Source organism: Notolabrus celidotus, chromosome 18, assembly GCF_009762535.1.
Source record: "Notolabrus celidotus isolate fNotCel1 chromosome 18, fNotCel1.pri, whole genome shotgun sequence".
Taxonomy (NCBI): Eukaryota; Metazoa; Chordata; class Actinopteri; order Labriformes; family Labridae; genus Notolabrus; species Notolabrus celidotus.
The window spans coordinates 1208017-1218725 of NC_048289.1; the positions used below are offsets into that span (position 1 = coordinate 1208017).

Sequence of the window (10709 nt, forward strand, 5' to 3'; positions counted from 1 at the left end):
GGTGTCATAGATGATCTTGTGTTGCTCAACTTCCAAGATAAACTTTTCCTCGTCCATGGTGTCGGATATCTTTTGAGACTGACGTCTGGCCCGATGCCACAGGTTATGACGTAATGTTGAAGAAGTGGTGAAATTTACGATCTTGTGTTTGCACATGGTGTTTATTTTGAAAGTGAGCGGATGTTGCATACGATCCTCGTGCCTGACTTCCGGGATAGTTCGATCATTTCTGTGTCGATTGACGCGTGCTGGGCGCGGGGAGCGGCGAAAATAGACTCCCCGCGTATCTCTGGCAGAGCGGCGCGGCGGAACGCTCCAGAGACGGAGCTGAGACGCGCCGCAGCGCGCCCTGTGGACTCTAGAGCATTGACTTGAATGGGAACCTATTTGCTGCGACGTGCGTGGCGCAGCCGTAACGTAACGCGACGCATCCTGTGGATCTTGGGCTTGAGTCTCTGTGTGAAGCTGCGGTTAGCCTGGCAGTCTGATGATAGAGGAATGAGAGGGAAAGGGAGAAAAAGAAGGGGGGGGGGGGGGGGGGGGGGGGGGGGGGGTGCAAGATACAAAGGTTGTGAGAAAGACAATAAATAATTAAATAATAGAAACAAAGGAAAAGTCGGGTCATTAGTTGTGGAGGTACGTGTGAGACTGGTGTGAGTATTTATCAATATATTGTCGGTACTATCCGGAGTGTTGAGGTTAGAATAACCACGGGGTCAGTTCGTGGTCCCGGAACAGCTGGCCATCGATATATAATTTATCTACTGCTATCACGGCTCTCCGTTGTTTGGCAATGTTCTCTTTGCGGATCGGAAAGAGGATTTTAAGCCGAGCCAGGATCTCTTTGGGGTACTGGTCGTTCATGCCGTAGTTTGTCCCTTTGAGCTGTACCCCTTGTTTTTTAACAAACTCTCTGTGTTTATAATGCTCAAACTTAGCTATGATCGGACGCGGTTGTTTGTTGTCTCTTTTAACTGCTCCGAGACGGTGGACGCGGTGGAAGGTGATTTGTTTTAGCTTGTCACCAGTGATCTTTAATTTGGAGGCCATGAAGTTTTTTAATGCCTCTTCAGACTCCGCGGGATTGTTACCGGCAGTTTCAGGAATGCCAGAGAATATTAAATTATCCCGCATAGATCGTCCCTGCAGCTCTAACACTGTCTCTTTCAGTTCTTTCTTCGCTCTTTGGATACCTGACATATCGGCAGAGAGAGTTTGGACGGCAGTTTTAAGTTGTTTATTCTCCGAGTTTAGTTTAGTAATTTGCTCGTAACAAAATTCTAAACTGGTCTTGAGCTCCTGGAATTCTTTATGCATTAACTCAACGAGAGCGATGCGCGAGTCCATCGAGGAGAGATGGTTATTAATCGAGATTAAAGTTTCACTAACCTCGGGGTTGTTTGACGGAGCCTCTGTTTGGGTCGGCGAGTCGGATTGGGAGGCGAAAGATACATTAGGTGAGGAATCAGGGGAACGCAGGCGTTTTGCAGAAGGGGCAGAAGCCGTTTGTTTCCCTTTCTTACCCACTTCAGCAGCCTGTTGGTAGTAGTAACTGTCTATGAAGTCCTCCAGCTGCTCCAGGGTTGTCGAGTATTAGTTTTACGTGTCCTGATTCACGGAGTTATTCTTTAGTTAAGTTATATTACAATAACGGTGTATGAGATTTGTTTGTTTTCAAAAACCGGCACCGGGCGCCGCCATGTTGAATCTACACCAGTCTCGCGAGAACGGGAATCACAGCGTCATCGAAACCTCCAACCTCCAAGAGGAGGGCATTCTTATTAAAGAAATGCAACAGCACTGGAAGTCACTTTGTCACTTCTCCAGACAACTCAAGGAGGACCTATCCAGTAACTTATTGGAAAACTGTGAGTTTATTATTTTTTGCAGTACTTTCAAATCATTTCACATTGGGTAAAGGAGGGCTCACACCCCATCAACATTTCAGGAAATACTACAACTTGAAGGCAGTATATAATTTTCTTAAAATTTGGGGGGAATTTATTATTTAAATGTTTCTATGTTTATGATAGATTTTATTTCAAAATGAAAAATAAAATATTTTTTGTAAATGATAGCCTGGTCTCAATATGTTTCAAGTATTGACAACAGGGTTGAAAAAAAAAATCTACGTTTGTTAATTAGAAAATAATTTCCCATCTTCCTTTTAATCAGCTCATCCTCTGATATCCACACATGACGCCTGCGAGGGACTGTGCTGCATTTTGAAGAGCCAACTTGATGCAACTAAAAAACAAATGGCAGAAGTGCAGTCCGTCTACAGAACCCTCGTGGCAAAGGGAAGTGTGCATCATGAGGAAATGTATGAGGAAGACGATGAAGAGTTGTCTGACATTATTTTGGACTCAGATTTTGACACTGACTCTGACAGTGAAATCAATGTAGCTGGTAGTGATGGGAATTCCGGCTCTTTTTAGAGAGCCGGTTCTTTTGGCTCGGCTCACTACAAAGAGCCGGCTCTTTCGGCTCCCAAGTGGCTCCTCAGATTTTTTCTTGTTTGAATTAATGTATTACCTAAAATAATGTTAAATTATATGTCAAATGAATCACTAATGTAAAAAACATACATTATATCAAATGTTTATCATTTAAAAGGCTTTATTTTTATTCTCAACATGGAGCAGAGTGTTACAGAAATTAAATTATAAAAGTACAAACAAGACTCATCTCAATTCGACAAAAAGGTCCAATCTCTGATGTCTGTATATTATTTATAAACTTTGAAACACCTTCATTAACAGCAGGTTCCCTTCACTGTCTTTATTCTTCCAACTGCACTGATGGAGAAACAGTTTTAATGTCCATGACCTGGATGACTGAGAACCTTCACAGACAGATCTAATGTGCCTTTGCAGGTTTTTTGTAGAACCTAATTGATGACATTTTCATCTCACACAGTCTACACTCTGCCTTTGAACTATCTCTGCCATTGAAATGCGTCCACAGTTCACTGCGTTTCCTGCAGTCACTCGTTTTCTCACCTTTCCAGCGCGTTCTCTGTGTCGCGCATGTTCTTCCTCTCGTCTCCCTCCTGTTGGTGTGCTCACTGCTGTGTGTCTGGAACCCCTCCCCTCCCCGTTCTGCTCAATGTAGACACGTGATTGGTCAAAACGCCACCACGTCTTGACCAATCACGTTAGGCTTTAAAAGAAAAAGACGAGAAAAAAAAAAAAAAAACGGTTCCCAGTCAGGAGCTGGCTCCCGTCGTTCACTTCAAAGAGCCGGCTCTTAGAGCCGGATCGTTCGCGACCGACACATCACTAGTAGCTGGCTCATGAGTTTTTGTGATCTGGTTTGACAGAGCAACTATTGTATATAGCATTGTGTATTATTAATAAATCCCTTAACAATTGTAAGAACTTAGTGTTTTCTACCCACACACTGGATTGCACGGGTGATCATTTGAGGTTGTTACGCTACTCTCTACATTATATGTTCATGAATGAAAAAAGTACTAAAATCTGGTCTCTACATAGCTGTCCAACAGGAATAGATGACACGTAATTCCTGGCTGTTTCTAGCTGTACTTACAGCTCAAAATAATGCAAATAATGCAACACACAATAAATACAACTTCATTTATTCATTTTTCACTTGACTGAAAAAGCAAATCAATTATTAACATTAAAAGCTCCTCTGGAATCCTCTTCCACCTTCGAGGTAATAACCCTCGCGGCACACTTGATGGCGCTGTGATGTCCGTGCTGGCGCCAGGTTCCAACGAAGAAGTCCTACACGTTTGACAGCTTTTTTCTTGGATGTAAAATATCAACAAAAATACTACATTGGTGACTGGTCGTAAAAAAAACCCAAACACCTATTTCAAATAAGCTTGAGCATTTTGTTGGGTATCAGATGTAAGTTACGAGTGGTTTAAAGTTGTGTCACGGCCAAATGTGTCCGGCCTTAAGTACGTCCGGTCAACAGAATCTCTCTGAGTAAGGCAAAGTGACGTTTTGGACCCCCGATCACGTACGCGAATAATCGTGACACTTTGCTCAGAATGAATGCAATACAGCAGGTCCTGAGGACAAAGAGAACATGATTTGTCAGTTTTATAATCTGTCTTCAGCGTCTCATACTATAGAGGAACATTGTTTAAGCTAGAAAAAAAAAAAGATTTACGGCAGCTGTTGGCCCGGCGTCTCATCGTCGTTATGGCAACACGTCCGCATTTCTTTTGAGCGACAGCTGTTTAAAATCATTTATATTAAAAGGAAGCTAATAAAATGATTGCAGTGCACTGTTACAGTGATCAATAATCACTCGGGTTTCCTGGAATCAAAATGAAAAGGAACGCACGTAATCTGAGATATAGGAGCTTCCAATTGTACCTATAGTGCGCGGCAGGGAACCCAGAAGGCTGCAAAATCCTCTTTTCTCAATGAACGTTATAGTAAGTAGGCTATACAGTTAATGAATGAATATATTATGGCCAAATACCGACACACGCGCGCAGAGCTGGCCCTAACCGACTTGGTGCCCTAGGCAAGATTTCAACTGGTGCCCCTTGTATTGTAACCAACTCCAACAATCACATCACACATGCACTGAAAGACAACTGTCATCCAGCTTTATGTTTTACAGGTTTCCTTTGTCTTAAAATAAAAATGACCTCTAAAAGAACATTAATAAAATGGTAATAACACTGACATTTAGCAGGAAAATACTAATACAATTTCAAAATGCATAAAGTAATAGTAATAGTAATTTATTAAGTCATTATATAACACAATTTTTTCACAGTGCAGACACTTTAAACAAAGCAACAGTCATGTATTTAGTGATGACTGAAAAAGCGAACAGCTTCCAAAGTGTGAAGAAAACAACAACAAAACAAAAGCAGTAAATCATGAACACTTAAAGACTTCAAAAGCTGATTTGCATGCCATTATTTTTAAAACCAAAAGTGAATCACAAGCTCTTAAATGTTTACTGGCATCATTCCGCAATTTAATCCAAAATTAAATAAGATAAAACAATATTGTTTTTCCTAGTATCTTCACATTTTCTTCCTCACTCATTTAGCGGCGCCCCCTATGGTTTGCCTCCGCCCCTCGCATTTGCCTATACTGCCTATGCCACGGGCCGGCCCTGCACGCGCGGTGTAATGTACAGTCGGCCTACAGATGGATCCATGTAATAGTAAAAAAAGGCTCGAAAAACCTACCTGATGCCTTTTTAAGTGAACCATATACATTATTTTACATTATTTCATAAGCAGAGAGTTGATTTTAAAGCTTTAACCCACACTATTTCCCTTCCTAATGCCCCAAAGCTCAAAAAGCGCTCATATCTAAAACGTGAATATGGACGTTTCTACAAATGTAGAAATGATACGTAATTTTCATTCAGAAACGTACATAGTCAACGTTTCTGACATTTTGCAGAAACGTTAAATGTGAACGTTTCGCTCTGGCGACTGGGTTGCATTCTCCACATTGACTGCAATGAAGACTAAGTCCAGGGCTCGCTTGCATGTGGAGAACGATCTTAGAGTGTGCCTGTCATCCATCACACCAAGAATTGAGAAACTGTGCAGTGTGAGACAGGCTCACCCATCTCATTAATTATTAGGTGAGCTCATCACTTGAGTAATTGTTAATAGTTTGAGATAAGAAGTCCTATTGCAAAATGTTCTGAAGTAATATGCTTAATTAATATGATGTAGTCTGCAACACTGTTATGATAACTTCTGTTATGATTTGCTCAGTGCTTTCTGCAAATGATTTGAATAAGAAGCAATCATTAGTTCATCACTTTAAAGTTGAAGCACTTAATAAAAGTCAGAATTAGACTGTACACTATTGCTCCTGCAAGCCACAATGAGCGCCGGTGAGCTCTTCCCCTTTAAGAAAAAAAAAATTCCCAGAGGACCTCACCGGCACTCCTTGTGGCTTGAAGGAGCAATAGTGTACTGTAACTCATACGACCCCACTTCAAAAAACCTAAAATATCCCTTTAAAGCTTTCTGTCTAAATGTCGTCAACAGTCACTGCTGATGCCGTGGGATCATTGCTCTCCTTTATGCAACAACACACAGAGGCCAGACAGTTGCCCATGGTCTGCTTTCTGATGAAGATATACAGAAGCAAGTCTGCCAGAGGACTCAGACTAACAAACGCATCGGACGCAAAGTCAAGCTTAAAAGAGTAAAAGCCAGTCGCCTGTAACAGGAACCTAATGATGATGGGCAGGAACAGCAGCGTGTAAATGAGCAGCACCACCACCAAAGTTCCAACTATTCGTCGTTTCTCATCAGAGTGGACCGAGACGGAAGAAGAGAGGGCTCTGAGGGTCCTGACCAGGAAGAAGATGAACAGTGGGAAGGGGATGATGAGGATAATTGAGAATACCATGAATTCAACCATATAAGTAGCCCAGGAAAACATAATAAGTAAACAAACAGGAGGGAAGGCCCAGACCACGGCACAGACCGCCACAGAGATCTTGATGGTTCGTTTGAATCGGTACCACAGTGGGTGGACGATGACCAGGTACCTGCAAAACCAGAGGGACACACGATCTTTGAGGAGGTGCAGGAACATTCAGAAACATGATTATCAGACACTGTAGCACTACACACGGCTTTAAACAGACCTTACCTTTCCAGTGAGATGCACACCATGAAGCCAACACTCGAAAACAGAACCCAGTAGTAGACAGCATAAGCCATGTAGGTGTCATGCTCTGACACACGTGCGATCAGGCAGCACAGCTGAATGATGTCTGAAATGAGAAGGTTGATGACGTATATCGGAGCAACTTGACCCTGGCGTACCTGCAGAAGAATACAGGTAGAAGTAAACATCACTCTCTGCAGTAACAGCCATGATTCATCAAACTATGACTCTCATGACATCCTGGCATTTCACTGTATTCAGACTTTGACCTGTGTTTCATGCTCTCATGGGGAGGCACTCTGACCCAGTCAAACAGGAGCACAAGGCTGAAGTGTGGGTTGTGTCATGTTTGCATTCAGAAGCTGTACCTCTATAACTTTACACACATTTCAGGGACTATCCTGAAACTAATGGAGAAGATGATTTTTCACTAGTGAATTATGTTTTATGTGAACTATGTATTACACTGAACTAACTATATATATCTATAGACACTTCAGACATTTCACAAAAAGTCCATCTCTGGTTAATTTAAGAGTATCTTTAATGGTGAGGGAAAGTCAGCCTCTGGAGACCATGAATACTCACAAAGTGGAACACTTCTCCATAGTTTTTATTCTAGTTTTTAAAACACAAATGTTGAGAACTGATGGAATAGACTATGTTTTACTTATTCTTTGCCCAAAAGTCATGAAATAAAAAAGTAGGTTGGCTTCATCCTCTGACGACCATGAACGCTGACAGAATTGAACACTCCTTTGACCTTTTTTAATCAAACTTACTGACCAAGTTTAGTGTGTTTTGCTGTGTCTTCCTCTACAGCAGAGGCCCTCAATAGTGTTATTTGTGGCCCCCAAACTGTTAACACTCTGTGTTTTGGTCGGGTCACCACGTGTTTACCAGGACTTGTCTCCATGTCAACGATGCACAGACAGGCTGTTACTGGGTCACTTAAAGTCCACTGCTGCAGAACAATTTTTAACTTTCACTTTGGTTTATGGAGCAGTTCACATATTGGCACTTTGCCAGCTGTAGGACCCTAGAATGCACGAAAATGGTGTGTTCAGTTTGCAGCTCAAAGAAAAGTGGACGGTGAAAATCAGCGATTGAAAGAAGAATGGAGTGAAACTTTTGAATTCACTCACCCTCCAACCAACACAAGACCCATGTGCTTAATATACCAGGAGACTAAAGCTGTGCTGAAGATTTCCAATTTGAAACGGTATTATGAGACGAAGCATAGGAATTTGAAGAGACATTTCCTCAAAATTCAAAGGTAAGAACTACAAAATAAATACACTGAAATCATCATATCAAGCTGCAAGCAGGACTCTTGACACATCTATGACACAAAAACACACAACAACATTTACAGTTGTGCTCATAAGTATGTATACCCTGGCAGAATTTATGATTTCTTGGGTAGTTTCTGTCATTCTGATATAAAAAGAGTAAACACAGTTGTTTGATAATAATTTGCTTCACCCAACCACTAACCATGAGTAAAAAAAATATTACAGTATTATTGCATATTGTCTGACCAACCTCATTAAATGGACCTTTGGCTCATTGAAAAAATGATCTGTGGCCCTTTAAGATGGCGCCTGTGTGTGTGGCTGGCTGTCTGCTACTCCTGCAATGCTTTGTGTTTGTACTGTTTTTAACCATTGGCACTAAACTAATTCTCTGCTTGTGTATGATCGTCAGTCTCTTTTGTCTCTCTGGCACAATGTCAGAGATTTAGATGCATTTGATCACGGTAGACAAAATACTGTGCCCTCACTATTGGTGGGGATCCCGTCTCACCTGTACCGGGCCCCGGCCCTGCTTCCTCGGCGGAAGCATCCCCGTTGCCGCGGTAGACGCGGCAGTCGGCTAGTGAAGCTGAAGGTCTGGCTGTCACGCTCTTCATCCATTTTTCCGGACAGGACATGGATTATTCCCTCCTCTCACTGTGCCCCGGCGTTTCCTTGACCCGATCGACGCCTGCCTGGTACCTGTCACCGGCTCAGTTGAGGGACTCCAGCCCCTCCGCCTCTGCCCTCTTCGGCTCCCTCAGCGCGGGGTAAACCACCGGCTCCTGAAGACGCTGCCCTGGGCTCCCCGTTCCACCGGACCTCAGGCCCCAGCTCCCACCAGGATTGGCTTGGTTAACGACCGGATCCCTGGCAAACAAAATTTTCATCCAGAGGGATTTCTTCTTCAGGCCTTGGATTTCCTTTGTGTGATAAAGACTTGGATCGGTGAGTGCAGCGATCTTGTCGAACTTTCACCTGCTGACTGTTCTTATCTTAACTCCCCGTGGACGTCGGGTCTTGGTGGAGGAACAGCGACGGTATACAAAAATGTGTTTAAATGCAAACAGCGCACTGTCTCATCCTCATTTTCCAGCTTTGAGGTAACTTTGTTTGAGGTGGGTCTTTCCGATCCGGTGCTGTGCGCTGTCATTTACAGACCCCCCAAATACAAGAAGGACTTTCTGAATGACTTTTCTGGTCTTCTGGCTGAAATCATGCCCAAGTATAACCGTGTCCTTTTTCTTGGTGATTTTAATCTTCATGTGTGTTGTCCTGACAAGTCTTTGGTGAAGGACTTTTTAAGCCTTATTCACTCTTTTAATTTGGTGCAGTGTGTGTCTGGTCCCACGCATGAACATGGACACACATTAGACCTCATCCTCTCTCACGGTTTATCTGTGTCTAACTTGGAGCTCAGTAATCCATGCCTTTATTACTTCTCGGCTGGATTACTGTAATTCACTGTATATTGGAGTTAGTCAGTCCTCCCTCGCACGTCTCCAATTGGTGCAAAATGCAGCCGCTCGCCTCTTAACTGGAGTACGTAAGAGGGAGCACATTACTCCGATCCTGGCCTCCCTCCACTTTAGAGTCCATTTTAAGATTCTGTTATTTGTTTTTAAATCTTTAAATGGTCCCCGCCTTACCTCTCTGAGCTCCTTCACCCCTACGCTCCTGCTCGGTGCCTCAGGTCAGCTGGTCTGCTGCTCCTGGAGGTACCGAGGGCAAAACGGAAGCTCAGAGGGGACAGAGCTTTTTCTGTTGCTGCTCCAAAATTATGGAATGAGCTTCCCCTCCACATTAGACAAGCCTCCTCACTGTCCATTTTTAAAACTCATCTTGAAACCCTGCATGAGACTCTGCTCCTGTTTTAGTGTTTTATGGCTTGTTTTTATTGTTTTATTATCCTGTGTTTTAATTGTTTTTTTGCCTGGGTTGTTTGTCTATGTATGTACACCACTCGGTTCCGGCTGTGGTTGTTTTAAAGTGCTTTATAAATAAAGTTGACTTGAGTTGGGTTGAGTTCAAGATTTGTATTTACCCCTGCTCTACAGTGTAAGCAGAAGCATTCTGCATGTGTATAAACTCACATCATCTTTGGGTTGATATCAAAGCTAGCACCAAACCCAGATCCAGATCCTCTACAGACAAGAATACAGTTCCACAGAAACATGACATAGACAGTAAATAAAGTCACAAAGTACATACCAGAGACAGAAGAGCATAGATGGTCACGAGCATCAAAAGAAGGCCGATACTGATGATTATGCATGTCACAACATAGAATATGTAATGCATATCCATGTACTCCTTAATGTAATGCTGAAATCCTGTGAAGTCTCTGTCATCGTAGTAGTCTGTGTTGTAGGTGGTGTCATTGAATTCTGCTTCCATTCTTCAGTGTAATCTAAAGTTATAGAGATCAGGAAAAATAACAGTTACTAAAAAACATAGTGCAGAAACATGAATAACGTGGTCATCACAAAACTAAAACTAACTAAACATCAGCATTTCATCTAACCTGCTCAGTTTATTCAAACGTTTGAGATCAGTGTGAATACTTTAATGGACCTTGACTGAGTTATCACCTGTGTTCATGTTGTGAATGTTCATGACAGAACATGAATCAAACAGTTAAGATTGAAAGATAAAACCTGTATACGGGGGTTTATCTTGTCTGCTTCCAATAGGTGGGGGTCTGACTATGACCACAGTGTGTATGTAGATGAGTTGAGGCTGGGACCGACATCAACCCTGTTAGATCAGA

The 10709-nt window shown here is 42.5% G+C and overlaps 1 protein-coding gene across 1 annotated transcript; it reads right to left on the reverse strand.

Moving 5' to 3' along the window:
- Nucleotides 1–5996: 5996 nt before the first annotated feature.
- On the reverse strand, nucleotides 5997–10336 carry LOC117830461 (G-protein coupled receptor 4-like). The gene is made up of 3 exons (XM_034708596.1): nucleotides 10151–10336; nucleotides 6627–6802; nucleotides 5997–6522 (listed from the first exon to the last, which is right to left on the reverse strand). Exons 1-3 carry the CDS (start codon nucleotides 10334–10336, stop codon nucleotides 5997–5999), a joined length of 888 nt encoding a protein of 295 aa, XP_034564487.1.
- Nucleotides 10337–10709: the final 373 nt, after the last annotated feature.